General features: G+C 56.9%; 1 protein-coding gene across 1 annotated transcript in view; it reads right to left on the bottom strand.

Annotated features, from left to right (window-relative positions):
- ARHGEF18 (Rho/Rac guanine nucleotide exchange factor 18) overlaps positions 1-15,120 on the bottom strand; it is a 59,821-nt gene extending 44,701 nt beyond the window's left edge. Inside the window, exons 1-2 of the mRNA XM_040990356.1 lie at positions 14,829-15,120; positions 4,481-4,596 (exon numbers count right to left, since the gene is read on the bottom strand). Coding sequence (XP_040846290.1) covers positions 4,481-4,495 — 15 coding nt within the window. The 5' untranslated portion in view covers positions 4,496-4,596; positions 14,829-15,120. The remainder of the gene's footprint in view (positions 1-4,480; positions 4,597-14,828) is intronic.
- Positions 15,121-16,036: the final 916 nt, after the last annotated feature.

The following is a 16,036-nucleotide window of genomic DNA, read 5'->3' as shown; positions in this document are numbered from 1 at the left end:
ACAGGAATGGGATGCAAACGGACAGAGAGGCAAAGTGGGCAGTGTGGTGTGTCCGCTCCCTGCATGTCTCCTGTCCAGGTCCCTGAAGAGGCAGAGTCCCTGGCTCCTGCCCTGAATTCTGCCAGCGCTATGACGGCAGTGAGTTGAAACACCAACTGCACCGCGGCATCTCACGGTTCGAGTCTCGGCTGCTCCAGTTCCCATCCAGCTCATGGCTCATGTGCCTGAGAAAGCAGTTGGAGGATGGCGCAAGGGCTTGGGACCCTGCATCCACGTGGGAGCCCGGCAGAGCTCGCACGCGCGCTCACACACACACACACACACACACACAGAGCATGTTTGTGTATAAATATACGGTGCACAAACACATACAAGCACGCACACCATACACACATTCCCATAAACACATAATGCGTAAATACATGGAAACACATGTGCAGGTAGACACATGTGCAAGGACATTGTGAGTCTTTTTTTTGGGGGGGGGGTCTTTTTTTTTTAAAGATTTTTTTTTTTATTGCCAAGTCAGATCTACAGAGAGGAGGAGAGATGGAGAGGAAGATTTTCCATCCAATGATTCACTCCCCCGAGGGACCGCAACAGCTGGTGCTGCGCCGATCTGAAGCCAGGAGCCGGGAGCTTCCTCTTCTGGGTCTCCCATGCAGGTGCAGGGTCCTAAGGCTTTGGGCCGTCCTCCAATGCTTTCCCAGGCCACAGGCAGGGAGCTGGATGGGAAACTAGGCTGTTGGGATTAGAACCAGCGCCCATATGGGATCCCGGGTGTGCAAGGTGAGGACTTTAACTGCTACGTTGTCCCGCGGGCTCAACATGTGGATTTTTGTCAGCGTGGAGCCAGAGCTAGTTGCAATTCCTCCTGGAAGGCCCCAGGAGCAGTTAATATGGAAATGGATGGACAGGAAACTCCCTAGTCCTCCGGTCTAAACACATCTGAGAGAGGCGCTTGGCAGGGCAACAGCAATTACCAGACGGAGGAAAGGAACCCGACAGACCAACAAGTTGTGTATTAGCAGACCCCCCCTCTTGCTGTTGAGGTGTAAACACCTCAAATCCCCTCCCAGATGCGCATGTGACAACGCCTGCTGCTGAGCTCTGTTGGATAGCCTAGCAGCTGAATTCCTTGCCCTGCATGCGCCAGGATCCCATAAGAGCACCGGTTCTAATCCCAGCAGCCCTGCTTCCCATCCAGCTCCCTGCTCGTGGCCTGGGAAAGCAGTCGAGGACGGCCCGAAGCCTTGGGACCCTGCACCCGCGTGGGAGACCCGGAAGAGGCTCCGGGTTCTTGGCTTCAGATCGGCTCAGCTCCAGCTCTTGCCAAATGAAAGGTCTTCCTCTCTGTCTTTCCTCCCCTCTGTATATCTGACTTGGCAATAAAATAAATCAATCTTTAAAAAAAATAAAAGAGCTCTGTAATCCATAAATTCCCATCCCTCCCTTTAAAAAAAAAATCGGATGCTGTTATAAACAGCAAACACACACATGCCTAAGTACATGGACACACACACACACGTGTACGCAGCATACAGCCATACCTGCAGAAGCACACAGGAGCAGTCTACACACAGACACACACATGCACACACAGGACGCATCCTACAGGGTCCGTGTGTGCACGCGCGAACCGACACGCACAGACATGCGCACGCAAACGGATGCTCACCGAACATCCTACAGGGTCCGTGTGCACACGCACGGACATGTGTCACACACATGCTATAATAGCCACATAAGGTACACGCACGTGCCTCCCCCATTTCCTGCCGAGTGCTGCCCCTGCAAGAAGGGGAGGCGACCCTTCCTTGGCCTGGACCCCCCATAACCCCTTTTTCCTTGCGGCGCTCCCCTCCACCACCCCTCCTGGCATCTCACTGTGGTCCCCTGGAACAAAACAAAACAAAACAAACCAGGGAGTGCTCTGGCCTGGTGGCAATTTCTAGTCTGAGATTAAAATTTATTTTTTTTTTTTTACATAGCTGGGTCAGCCTGGGGTTTGGCTGATGGGGGGCTGCGGAGGAAATAGACAGGTGCAGCCGGGCGGGGCTGTGAGGCTTGGCGTGCGGTCCCCTTCGTCCCAGCCTTGCTCACCTTGTCCTCCACCGGCCCTTCTGTTCTCCCGTGAATACCTAACGCGGGACGCTCAGGACACACACGGTGGTCACCTAACGCGGGACGCTGGGGACGCACACCGCCATCACCTAACGCGGGATGCTTAGGACGCACACCGCCATCACCTAACGCGGGATGCTCAGGACGCACACCGCCATCACCTAACGCGGGATGCTTAGGACGCACACCGCCATCACCTAACGCGGGACGCTCAGGACACACACCGCCATCACCTAACGCGGGATGCTTAGGACGCACACCGCCTCCCAGCATTCCAGCCGGCTGCGGTCCTTCCTGTGCCTGGCCACCGAGCAACGCAGAGGTTTCTTTCAGCTCCTCCCCTCTGCCCCCTGGCTTTGCTCTCTTCCCACATCCCTGGAGCCTGCAGGGCCTCCTGTCTGTGTGGACCCGGCTACCCGCGCAAGGGTTCCTGCTGTCTCTGGCTTGGATCTTCCAGTGCAAAGATAAACACTCCGGGGCAGCCTCTTGGCTGGGCCTCACCTCCTCCTTTCTCCCAGGCGGGAGGTGAGAGCTTGAGCCAGGGCCCCCGCAGGGATGGAGGGTGGGGGAGCCAGCTGTCCCACAGGCAGGGACGCTGAGGGGGAAAGGGGCAAAGGAGGAGACCTCTCCCCGAGGAGGCCCCAGGGGTGGGCCTTTGCAAGCATTGCTTAACCACCCCTCTGCCTGCGTCAGACCTGGTTAGAACTTTGCAACATTGAAATCAACAGGTAAACCAGCGGGCAAAACAGCCAGCGGATATAGGTTACACATCCGCCACCCTGAAACCCCCCCAAAAGGCTCTAACATGATCTGCCCTCCCCCACCAAGTAAAAGATCCCGCCCTTGGGGCTGGTGCTGTGGCTCAGCAGGCTAATCCAACACCCCGTGGCGCCAACATCCCGTAGGGGCACTGGTTCAAGTCCCGGCTGCTCCACTTCCCATCAGGCTCCCTGTTTGTGGTCTGGAAAAGCAGTGGAGCATGGCCCCAAGTCCTTGGGTGACCGGGAAGAGGCTCCTGGCTCCTGGCTTTGGATCAGCTCAGCTCTGGTCAGTGTGGTCATTGGGGGAGTGAAACAGTGGATGAAAGATAATCTCTCTCTCTCAAATGTCTCCAGAGGGGAAACAAGGCAGGGCAGGTGGTCTGATGGGCAGCTCGGTCAAGGTTGTCGTCTCAGTTCTGGTTTGTAGGAGTTGGGGCTGGCTTTGGGCACTCAGTCCTGCTTAGGGCTAACCCTCACTTGGCCGGGATACAACGGCTGTCCTTGTCACCAACCTCTGACAGCCCTGGGGGATGTTTCTGCCCCTGGCAACAGCCCCCAGGCCTAGGAGAAGCCCATCGTAGCCCTGCCAGGCTGCAGCCCTGGGGCCTCGCCTCCTGAGATAGGGGCCTAGAACAGGTGTGGAGGGCACAGGGCAAGGATGCCCTACAGGTGCTTTTCCGGTCCCTCTGGTTCATTCCCCAAGCGGCCACAACGCCTGGAGCTGTGCTGATCTGAAGCCAGGAGCTTCTTCTGGGTCTCCCATGCGGGTGCAGGGTCCCAAGGCTTTGGGTCGTCCTCCACTGCTTTCCCAGGCCACAAGCAGGGAGCTGGATGGGAAGCGGAACAGTTGGGACTTGATCCTGGCACCTACAGGAGATGCTGGCGCTGCAGGCATATGCTTAGCCTACTATGCCACCATGCCATCCTCCCCCCTCCAACCCTGCTTCTCTTTTTTCTTTCCTCCCACTCACCCACTCACCCACTCACCCACTCACCCACCCACTCATCCATCCATCTACTCATCCACCCCCTCCTTCCCACTCTCTTTCCATTCCAGAGAGTTCTCCAAAGCCCTTGTCTATAGAGCAACTTCCCATCTTCCCATCCTTCCCATCCAGCTCTTCCCACAACTTCCTGGAGCTCACGGTGCACACAAAAGCCCATTGAACCATGTGGGTGAAGACAGGGGCACGGGCCCGGCATGATAGCGTAGTGGTTAAAGTCCTTGCCTTGCACACGCCCGGGATCCCATATTGGTGCTGGTTTTAATCCCAGCAACTCCGCTTCCCATCCAGCTCCCTGCTTGTGGCCTGGGAAAGCAGTGGAGGACAGTCCAAAGCCTTGGGACCCTGCACCTGCGTGTGGGAGACCCAGAAGAAGCTCCTGGCTTCGGATCAGCATAGCATCGGCCGTTGCGCTCACTTGGGGAGTAAATCATCAGATGGAAGATCTTCCTCTCTGTCTCTCCTCCTCTCTGTATATCTGCCTTTGCAATAAAAATAAATGAATCTTATATATATAAAATAAAGACAGAGGCACCTGCTGCCCGGGCTCTCACAAACTCCCGCCCATTCAGCTCACACTCAGACACCTGCCTGTTGGTCTTCCATGGCAAAGAAGAACTCTGGGCCAGACCCACGGCGGGCACCGCTGCTCTTGGCGGCCGAGGTGGATGCTACAGGGTCGCAGGTACACGGCTTGGGCTCGGAGCCTGTGGGGGAAAGCAGGGACAAGGAGTCCAGGCTAAAGTTGGAAGCTGACCTCTGCACCTGCTGCTTGCTGGGGGCCCCGATCCTCCCATCTGTAAATTGGGGCGGTGAGGTCTTAGGCTATCAATGGCTGGGTTGGGGGGCCAAGCCAAAGCTAGACGCCTCTAGCATCATCCAGGTCTCCCATGTAGGTTCAGAGGCCCAAGCAAGCCCTTCACCACCTGTTGCCTTTCCAGCTGTCCTAGCTGGGAGCTGGGACAGAGTCAGAGCAGGAGCTGGCACGATGCTACCACCTTGCATCGCTGGCATCACATAAAGATGCCAGGGAAAGTCTGGCTGCTCCACTTCTGATTCATTTCCCAGCTAATACATCTGGGAAAGCCATAGAGGATGGCCCAAGGCATTTGGGACCCTGCACCCATGTGGGAGACCTGGATGGTGCTCCTGGCTTTTGGCCAGCCCAGCTCCGGACGCTGCTCCGGCCATCTGGAGCGTGAACCGACAGATGGAAGATCTCTCTGTCCCCCTCTCTAACTCTGACCTTTAAATAAATGAATCATAATTAGAACAGTAATAATAATAAATTAAAAAAAAAAGAGGTTGAACAGCTGGGAAGTCAATGGGTGTCTCGTATGGAATGCCAGGATGGCAAGCAGAGACAGAGATGGACAGCTGTGATGGCAACACCTCCGTGATCTTCCAGCCCACATCCATGCTAAATGTCCTGTGCCTTGAGCAGACATGAGCAATCAACCACAGGACTCCTTCCTGCGGAACCGTTTCCTCCCAGCATGCCAATCCCAGCAGCATGGTCCCCAGGAGATGGATGCAATGCACTGGTTGCACCTGCTCTATCAGAAAGCGGAGGGTGAGGGGTGCAGTAGTAACAGGTGCCTAGATTCTATCTGAGCATCCTCTTCTCCTGCTCTCTGCACTGCATGTCAACCCTCACTCCTTGCTGTCCCTCCACCTGCCATTGGCAGGAAGCAGGTTAAATGGCCCAGTCCAGCTGCTGATATCTCAAGCATCTGCCTGTTCTGGCTGGTTTCTATTGGCTGTGAATGTCCCTGTCCAAATTCTCCTACTGCCTTGCCTGAAGATCCCACCTCACTCTCTCCAATGCTCCACCCGTACATCCTCTCGAATATCACCTCTCCAGACATACCCCAGGGACTGCCCAAATCAAAGAGGATGGATGGATGGATGGATGGATGGATGGATAGGGGGATGGATGGGTGGATGGATGGATGGATGGTGGATGGATGGATGGATGGATGAATAGGGGGATGTAAGGGCAGGTGAATGATGGAGGGAGGGATAAGAGCATGGGTGGGTAGAAGGATCAGGGTATAGTATGTAAGGAAGAGTGGATGGCTGGATGGGAAGAAGGATGGATAGGAGAATGGAAAAGGGGGTGGGTGATAGAAAGATGTGGGTGGATGTGATAGTTGGACAGGAGGGTGTGCGGGTGGGTGGGTGCGTGGACAGGGTGTGGATATATGGATGGGTGGATGGGTGGAAGAATGAATGGGCGAGTGGGTGATTGGCTGGTTGGTTGGGTGGATGGGTGGATGGATGGATGGTGGATGGATGGATTGTTGGATGGGTGGATGGATAGGTAGGAGGGGTTGGTGGAAGGGTGGATGGATGGGTGGATGGGTTGGTGGATGGGTGGATGGATGGGTGGATGGGTGAATGGGTGGATGGGTGGGTTGATAGAGTGGATGAGTAAGTAGGTGGAGAGTGCCTGCAAGTGAGGCTTGAGGGAATGGGTGCAGACAGGGAGGAGACACATGGTGGGGACACACATAGCAACTGAGCGGCAGGGTCCCCAGGAGAGTGGTCACTCCCCGAGGAGAGGCAGGAATGGGGGCTGGAAGCAACAGGGCAGACAGGCCCTGCCCATTGTGCAGCTCAGCACCCTGTCAGCCAAGCAAAGTCCTCCCTCGTGAGTCAGGGACGTTGCTAAAAATATCCGGAGCGTGTGGGCAAGGAGCCCTGGCGGAACCCTCGGTACAGATGCCTAACGTGGGGGCAAGGGAGAGGGGACAGGGATGGTCACATGGGGACAGCCTTGTGGTGTAGCTGGGAAAACCATTGGGTGCTATGATGCCAGCATCCCATACGGGCATAGGTTTGAATACAGGCTGCAACGCTTCCCTTCCAGCTCTCCGATAATGCAGCGGAGGATGGCTCCAGTGCTTGAGCCCCTGGCGCACACGTGGGCACCCCAGATGAAGCCCATGGCCCAACGTTGGCCATTCTAGCCCTCTGAGGGGGTGAATTAGAAGATGATCTTTTTGTGACTCTTCCGAAACAAACAGATAAATACATCTTGAAAATAAATTATGAACACAAAAGTTCTGGGGTCCTTGGGACGTTCAGGCAACAGCAGGAAATAGCCAAGGCAGAACTAAATTCACTTTATAAATCAGTAAATGAAAACAGTTCCACTTGTACCTATGTGCATATCAACCCCTCCCTGCCCCGTCCCTAAGAAGTTGGATGAATGGAATGGCCATTCCTTAGAAAGTCAATTTTAGGGCCTGGCGGCGTGGCCTAGTGGCTAAAGTCCTCGCCTTGAACATGCCGGGCGCCGGTTCTAATCCCAGCAACTCCGCTTCCCATTCAGCTCCCTGCTTGTGGCCTGGGAAAGCAGTGGAGGACGGCCCAAAACCTTGGGGACCCTGCACCTGCATGGGAGACCTGGAGGAGGTTCCTGGCTCCTGGCTTCGGATTGGCTCAGCTCCGGCCGTTGTGCTCACTTGGGGAGTGAATCATCGGACGGAAGATCTTCCTCTCTGTCTCTCCTCCTCTCTGTATATCTGACTTTGTAATAAAAAATAAAAAGGGGGGGCAGGGACACCCGGCACGGAGGCAGCAGCGCCATTTTCTGCGGCACAAACGCGCTTGGAGGCCAGCCTCAGTGCACAGCGAATACACAGGCAACACCCTGACAATGCCACCATTTCGACCGTGGCTGCCGGCCCGACCGGCTGCAAGGACTCTGTGCTCCATCCCCTCCCCTGAAGTCAGACGCATCCGTGACTCAGAGCAACGAGCGAGATATAAACATGCAGGCGGGCAGGGGGGAGAGAAAAGCCAGATGTGTGTCCTCTGGAGGCTGAGCAGGAACGGGGCCTGATGTGCGGGCAGCAGGGGCTTTATCTGTTTCCCCGGGGAGGTGGGGGTGGAGGGGCAGGGATTTCCTCATCCGCAGCCTGGAGGAACCCAAGGCGGAATCCAAGGCGGAACCCCAGCCGTTGCATCCCGTGAGCCCGAAACTTTGAAGGGAAGAGAGCAGGGGTGAGTTGAGCTTTGATGTGGAAGAGTTTGACCTAGGCGCTGAATGAGGCAGCCAGCTCTGAATCCAGACTTTCGGAGACTGAGCCTCAGGTAGGCTTGATATTATATACTGAGCCCTGATCCTGGCGTTATAGATGGACTCCCTCACCCTGATGCCACATACCTGCAAACCACGGACCAAACCCGGCTCATGGCCTGGCATTGTCGACGGATCCCCGCTGTCACACAGCCATGCCCACTTGTGTGTGGGTCAACCGTGGCTGCTTCCCCACTACAACGGCAAGAGTTCAGGACCCATACAAGGGATCACGTGGCTTGCAGGGGTCTTCCTGCCCAACCCTGCTGACCTCTGCCCTGGAGTACGACCTTGGAGGGCAAGGATTGTGTCTAGTCCACTTTTATGCCCAGCAGCCCCAAGCAGTGGAATTGTCTATGCAGAGACCACTTCCTGTCTGTCGGCCCAGCCTGATTCTGAGAACACCACCAATAGCGACCCCGTGAGTTCACAGAGGGAGAGCTGGGACTGGGACCAAGCGTGCAACCCGAATCTCCTTGCATCAAATCAGAGCACGGATCTGAACCCAGGGACTTCCGGATTTAAAACGAGGGCTTGCCACCGTCCTGTGCTGAGGTGCGTTGGCCATAACGGGTGATCCTCAGGTTGGTGATGAAGAGACAGATTTGTGGGTGCATGGATGGATGAAAGAGTGGCTGAGGGGCGGACAAGCACTTGACTGGGTGGGTGAACATGTGTATAGATATATGGGTGGGTTGGGAGACAAATGGAATGTATGGGTGGGTTGGTGGGTGGATGGAAGGATGTAATAGAATATGTGTATGTCGATGGGTGGTTGGATAAGTGGGTATGTGGGTGGATGCGTGAGTGGGTGGGTGGGTGGATAGCTGGGTAGGTGGATAAATGAGTGAGTGGATGCTTGGGGGATTGAGTAGCGTATAGGTGGATGGATTGATGAATGAATGAAAGCAACGGAATATGTATGTGTGCATGGGTGGTCGAATGAAAGGGTATGTGGATGGATGGATGGATTGGTGGGTGGTAAATAAATACAAGAGGTAGATGGATGGGTGGGTGGATGGATAGATGAATCTAAAAGTGTACATACAATAAGTAGGGATGGATAGTTGAGTGAGCCGGTGGGTGAGTGGATGGATGGGTTAGTGTCTGCTTGGCTGGCTGAAGGGACCGTCAGGTGGTTAGTTGGTAGATAAGTGATAGGACACTGTTCAGGTGGTAAGATGTGCCCCCACCCAGGAGGTGGCATTCTGAGGGCATGACAGGTGCAGATGGAAAAGCTGGGGGTGGGGGCGGGACAGTGGAACGAGACGACACTCAGGACCCCCTCGTTCCAATGTACTACTCAACTACACATGCGGAGTTGTTTGATGAGCTGTGGCCAGTTTGGGTCACCTGGGCAGATGAGGGCAAGTGATGGGTGAGGAGTCCCTGCCTTGCTCCCAATCCTCTCTCAGGACTTGCCTACTTCGCCTCCTCCCTCCCTCTCACTAAGTTGAACCCCATCATTGCCCCAGGGAGTTCTCCTGGGGCGTGGGGCTCTCAAAGCCAATGACAGAGTTTAAGAAAGTTGCAAAATAAAACAAACAAAATCCCATTCAAATTGCTCCCCTCCCTCCCCATACTTCCCTACCCTAAGCTAGGGGTAGGAGAGACCCTGTCCTGGGGTGTGGGGTGGGGAACCAAGGCAGAGCAGGGAAAGGGGCTCTGGGGTGCTTGCAGCTCCCACCTGCAGCCAAGAAGGCGCCCACCAGTCTGCGGGCAGGTCCCAGGAGCCTCCGCCTCCACCAGACCAGCCATAAAAGGGTGTGAAAATCCGCCGACATTCTCAAGAGCACATTCCAGCCCCCCCATTCACCCGCCACCTCCGCCACCTGCTGGCCTGTAACTTACAACCCCAGGATGGTGTGTGTGTGTGTGTGTGTGTGTGTGCGTGTGTGTGTGTGTGGGGGGGGGTGGGTTCCGGAAGGCTTGGCTGATGGCAGGATTCCCCTGGACTCTCCCGGTCGGAATCTGTCACCCAAAGCGGCCTCACTCAGGCGATCCACCAGCCTTGCCCAGCCCCTGTCCCTTCCTGGTGCATGGTCCAGGCTGGCTGTGTGACATGGAGCAAGTCACCCAACTTCTTAGCTCGTCAAGGTCACGGGCAACAACCTGACCCTTCGAATCGCTATTTCAGATCTTCCGCCGCACTCCTGTGGTCCGCGTCCTGAGCGCCCACCTGCAGGTCCCTCCTGTGCCTGCCTGCTTAGCAGACCTCCGGCAGGAATCAAAGACGAGCCGCAGAACCTACACACCAGCCCCTTCCTTTGCAGAAACCCCTCGCTGCCCGGAACACGGACTTGGCTCCTACGGGTCACCATGCCGGGATCTACCGAGTCCGAACCACGACAAGCTGGGCCTGATCAGGTACACAAGAGACCTCCCCCCCCCTTCTCAGGAAGTCACACACTGTGGCCAGTTGCTCTTACTGTCCCCTTGTTCCACCTGCTGGGGTTCCAGACACCATCCAACGTGTCCTCTTTTGGCAAAGCTGTCCCTTTGCAAAGCCATGCACTCTGTGGCCCAGGGGGACAAAGGGTCCCTTTGATCACCCTGTTAATAACCCCCTCCCCCCCCCCCCCCGGTAGAGATAAACTCATTCCAGGTAGGTCATACCAGCTGACTGCTACGTGTAAATTGTTTGACAGAGGTTTGCGCCCAGTTCCTTGATTATCAATCGCCCTCGCCCTGCACAGCTCCGAATATGCCAACCCTGAATCCCTGGTCCTACAGCTGCTGTCCCTGGAGGGCCCCTTGAAGGGGACATCACCACACCGCCCCTCCACTGAGTCCTCTGCTAGGACCCTCCATGGCTGAGCTGGTAAGAGGGAGACCCCAAGCCAGGATGTACTGTGCGGGGGCACCCCCACGGTGGCGGTGCAGGTCCCAGGCCTGCTCCCACGAGGGAAGGCAGACATGCCTGTGGGCATGGCGGGAGGGGGGGGGCATGGCTTATCCCTTACCTCTCTTGAAGGCCCAGCGCCTTGGCCAGAGCTTGGAAAAGGCCGGCCAGGAGTGTTGGAGAGCCGAGTCGGCCATGAGGGTCCCCCCCCCTGAGCGTGCCAGAGCGCAGTGCACAGCTCACGGTGGAGCGGGGCTGGGGCTGGGGAGGCTGTAACCGCCCGTGCAGCAGCTGCCAGCGGGAGGGGCCCAGGCTCCCTCCAGGGTCTGCCAGACTGCAGCCGGGCTCCGCTGATGGGAGTCTGCGGCTGCGACTGTGGCGGGGGGGGCCACGGCGGCGGGTGGGGTGTGTTCCCCATGGGGGACTCGGGGTGACTCTGGGTCAAGGCAGGCCAACTCCCCAGCGCCCCCCGCCGCCACCACCACCACCACCATCACCACATCCTGTTCCACGGTGGCTCTGCCCATCGCCAGCTGGGTAGGAGGTTTTCAAGGGAAGGGAATTGTGGCTGCAGAGGGCTTGTGTGTGTGTGCGAGCTGTGCGTGTTATCTCCGTGCTCATTCCTGTGGGACCTCTTTCGTGCGTGCACTGTGTCATCACACCCATGCACACAGGATCCCTTGCGTACATGTCATGATCGGGGTGCATGCCCACCTTCTTGTGTGTGTGTGTGACAGTACGTGGGCGTGACAGGGTGCAGAATGTGTTTTTTTGGGGGGGGGTGGTCTCTGAGCTAGGAGCGTTGGCGTGTCTGAGCCTCTGGGGGAGGGGCGTTTGAGGCCGTCGCCCACCATGGGTGCATGAAGCGTGTGAGCTGTCAGTGGGGTGTGCCTCCACACACAGCGCCTCCTTCCGTGGTGCTGGCTGGGGTTCCTGTGAGTGTTGGGCCACTGTGTCCATGTGTGTGCTTTATGTATGCCAATGTGACGTGTGTATGTGTGATGCTGTGTGGTGTACGTATGGCATGCGTGTTGAGCATTGGGTGTGTGGTGTACATGGCGTGTGTCATGTATGATGCATGTGGTGTGCATATGATGTAAGCGGTGTGTATGTTGTGGTATGTACTAGGTGTGTACGGGGTGAGGGGGTATGTGGCACATATCTGCTGTAATATGTGTGCTGTGCATGCCGTATGTGGCATGTGTGTGCTGTGCGTGGCATGTGTGTGTCCTGTGTGTCCTGTGTGTGGCATGTGTGTCCTGTGTGTGGCATGCGTGTCCTGTGTGTGGCATGCAAGTGCTGTGTGTGGCATGCTGTGTGTCCTGTGTGTGTGCTGTGTATGCTGTGTGACGTGTGTGCTGTGTGTGGCATGCTCTGTGTCATGTGTGTGGTGTGTATGTTCTGTGTGGCATGTGTGTGCTGTGTGTGTCCTGTGTGTGGTGTGTATGCTGTGTGACATGTGTGTGCTGTGTGTGGCATGCTCTGTGCCATGTGTGTGGTGTGTATGTTCTGTGTGGCATACGTGTGCTGTGTGTCCTGTGTGTGTGGTGTGTATGCTGTGTGACATGTGTGTGATGTGTGTGGCATGCTCTGTGTCATGTGTGTGGTGTGTATGTTCTGTGTGTGCTGTGTGTGGCATGTGTGTGTCCTGTGTGTGTGGTGTGTATGCTGTGTGACATGTGTGTGCTGTGTGTGGCATGCTCTGTGTCCTGCGTGTGTGGTATGTGTGACATGTGTGATATAGTGTGTATTGTGTGTTGTATATGCTCTATGTGGCACGTGTTATGTGTGGCATGCTGTGTGTGGTGTGCATGATATACGTGGCGTGTATTGTGTGTTGCTGTGTGTGGTGTGGCGTGTTCCACGCGTGGCGTGGAGCACGTGAAATGTGGGGGCAGCAGTGTCTGTGCTGTTGCTGCCCCCTGGCGGTGGACGTGCAGGCCCCCCCATCTCAGTTTAGTCCGGAAACATGGCTGCTGTCAACACGGGAGAAGTGGGGTGAGCAGCCGGCTGCTCTGGCCACGCATCGCAGGGCGTGCTTGCTGGTCATGATCCCCAAGACGCACGGCTGTGGCTGCCCTGTGGGTGAGCGTCCCATCCTGCGGGCTTGCGGCCACGCGTGAGCTCCACAACTTCCTCCCACTGCTGCCCAGCTGAGCCTTCGGCTATCAAATCTCATCTCAGAATGATAAAACGCTACACCGAAGATAAAGTTTTGGCTGTGGTCCTCACCCCCTCCCTCCCGGCGCCTCCCTTCCCCTCCCCTTCGGCCTACACTCCTCCCCTGGCTTCCCCCAGGGCCAAATCGGGTTGGGGGACACTTCCCAGACATCTTTTTCTGACACCCCAAGCCCTTGCTCACTCCCTCCTAGCAGGAATTCATCCCAACCCCATAGCTGTCCTCGGCCCCATTTTTGCCCTCCCAGCTGGCCCGGGGCCACTCCCCTGGTCTCCAGCATTCACAGCATCCCCAAGTCCCGCAGAGCAGGAGACCCCCGGAGGGAGGGGGCTTCAAGAAGTTTCTGGAAGCTTCCAGAAGGCAGGATTCAAAGTTGAGCGGCCAGTGTTTAGCCTGAGTCTCTTATCTGCATGTTTGGGCTCCGGGTTCCCAGGGTGGAGAAGGGGTGGGGGTGACGGGGGGGGGGGGGTTTCTCAGAATCCTATAGATACTGTTTTTTTTTTTTTTTAACATAAATTCACTCATGACAAAATGGAAATTTATCAACGAGACACACAGCAAGGGGGTCAGCCACCATAACCGTCACAGCAAACCTGCAATAAAAATTTAGGTGGCACCTGCTCGCCCCCACCCCCACCCCCCTGTCTCTCAGTACTTAATATTTTCAGACTGCGGCTGGTCACGGGTAACTGAACCCACACAGGACGAACTGTGGCTCAACAAGGCGGCGACGTTACTTCCCTAAAGCCCTTGGTGTGATGGTTTAAGGGGCAATTGAGTCTCCTGGGCCCCACGCCCAAGGGTGAGGGTGAGGGGTACCACCACTCCAAGCTGGAGAATCCAGACCCCCCCACCCACCCGGTGCCCACAGAGAACAACATCTAGGGCCTCCCAGAACCCTTGTCACAGAGGTCACCTCTGCCAGGAAGCCCTCCTGGAGGCTCTCAGGAACCATGACCCCTTGACCTCCATCCACCATGACTTTGTCTGCTGGTGACTGGGGCCCCACCCTGTGAGCTCGCTTCTGTCCCCTCGTGCTACCAACCAGCTCTGTCCTTAACTTCTCCCCCTTGCTGGCTCGGGATGGGGTGGGTGAGTGGCCGGGTTTGGCCACGCTTTCACACCCCAGTGGCTCCCAAGTTTAACGACAGGAACATGTCATTAAAACTGGCCGGGTTGGCAGGAAGCTGCCCAGCGACTGGGGTGTGCCCCACACCAACAACAGCCCCTCTTCTCTCCCCACCCCTGCAGGGGAGGAGGGATGGGGAGAGGGAAGGGGAGGGGGGTCTTGAGCCCTTTCGAGGTGTGGGGGGGTGCATATTGCTTTGCAGACTGGATGGGAAATTCTCTTGAATTTGCAGGAATCACAGGAGGTGCAGGCTGGCATGCAGTGTAGACTCGTACCCACATGACCATGGCTGGGGTTTGTGTCCCGGCTCTCTGCTCACACACACACATCCTGGGAAGCAACATGGGATGGATGGCTCAAGTATCTGGGTCCCTGTCACCCACGCGGGAGCAGACCTGGCTGCTGGCTTCAGCCTGGCCCAGCCCTGGCTGTTGGGGACGCACTGCCAGAGCAAAGCGGCAACGCATAGAAGATGTCTGTCTGTCTCTCTGGTTTTCAAAGAAAGCGAAAGAAGCCGGTACGAGTGGTGGAGGCAGGGGGCCTGGTCATTGGATCCCCATGGCTGTGTGAAATGCAGGGGCTGTGCTCCCAAAGCGGTTCTCCCTGGGACCCGGGCCCTGGAGGACCGCGTGGTGACCCAGCTCAGCCTGGACACCAAGCAGGGACCCTCCCCTCGCCTCCCCGTGCGGATGGGTCACTCACCTGCGCTTGGAATCCAGATCCCAGGGCTGGGAGGTGATGGTTGGGAGTGCTTCTTGGCTGGGTTACCCCTGAGCCTGTAGCCCCCCCAGGACTGCGCGGGGCCGTGGCTTCAGGGGTTGCGCTGGCCAGTCCTGGAACGTGGTGTAACCACAGAGCACCCTAACTTCCTCTTCATCAACCGCCCGGTGGCCTCTGTTCCCACCCCCCACCCCCCACCCAGGCCCTGTTGTGCCATCATCCGGGGCCCTGAGCAGAGGGGGCGTGGAAGGCGGTGTGTGTGTGTGTGAGCGTGTGTGTGTGTGTGTGTGTGTATGTGGAGGGTGGAGGTTCTGCCAGCAGGGGCCCTGCCCCCCACCTGCACTTAACAGGTGTTGGGGTGGGGAGCTCTGGTGGGGTTGTGGGGGGGGGATGGTGGCGCCCTCCCCTCCCCCACGGCTTCCTGTGGGAGGAACTGGTGCAGAGAACACAGCCAGGGCGTGGAGGCTTCCTCCATCCTCCACCCGTCACAGGGCACGTGGGTGTTTGGAAAGAGGGCACTGCACCTGCGCACTGGTTTGGGCATGCTGGCGGCGAGGCAAGCGCAAAAGCGCATGGAGGTGTAAGTTGCAGCTGCTTGCCCCTGCGGCCATGATGGTGGTAACCATGTGTGATGCTGGCCCATCCGGTTGCCAAGGAGAGGAGTCGCCAGGCAGGTGGCCAGGCTGATCCGGACTGGGCATCGCTCAAGCCCCAGTCTACAATGCAGACTGGGGTAAGCCAGGTGGCAAGGTTCCATGGAACAAATACACCTGTTGGTCTGGGTGGGTGGTTCCCAGGCTGCGTGCTGGGATTAGGGTCTCGGGGAGCCAGGGCCACCGTCTGTCTGTACCCCGGCTGGGGCCACCCAGGGATTGGGGGCTGGGTCTTCCGGCAGCCTGCTTTGCTGTGAGACAGGTGGAATGCCTGGGTGTTCCTTTTTATTGCCAGCAGACTGCTGGCCTCGGTAGTCTGCTGGCCAATGGGTTGGCCTGTGTTGGCTGGGGGCTGTGGGCACCTCTTAGATTTCAGGGGTACGGGAAGGACTAGGTCAGGATGAATACTGTCCTGCCTTCCAGGAGGTAGGCTCACTCTCGCTGGGTAATTACCATCTTTTTTTTTTTCAATAAAGATTTACTTATTTTTATTGCAAAGTCAGATATACAGAAAGGAGGAGAGGTGGAGAGGAAGAT

The sequence above is a fragment of the Ochotona curzoniae genome, unplaced genomic scaffold, assembly GCF_017591425.1.
Source record: "Ochotona curzoniae isolate NIBS_2020 unplaced genomic scaffold, NIBS_Ocur_1.0 contig_605, whole genome shotgun sequence".
Lineage (NCBI taxonomy): Eukaryota > Metazoa > Chordata > Mammalia > Lagomorpha > Ochotonidae > Ochotona > Ochotona curzoniae.
The sequence above is the reverse complement of the archived record's forward strand: the minus strand, read 5'-3'. Positions and strand labels throughout refer to the sequence as shown.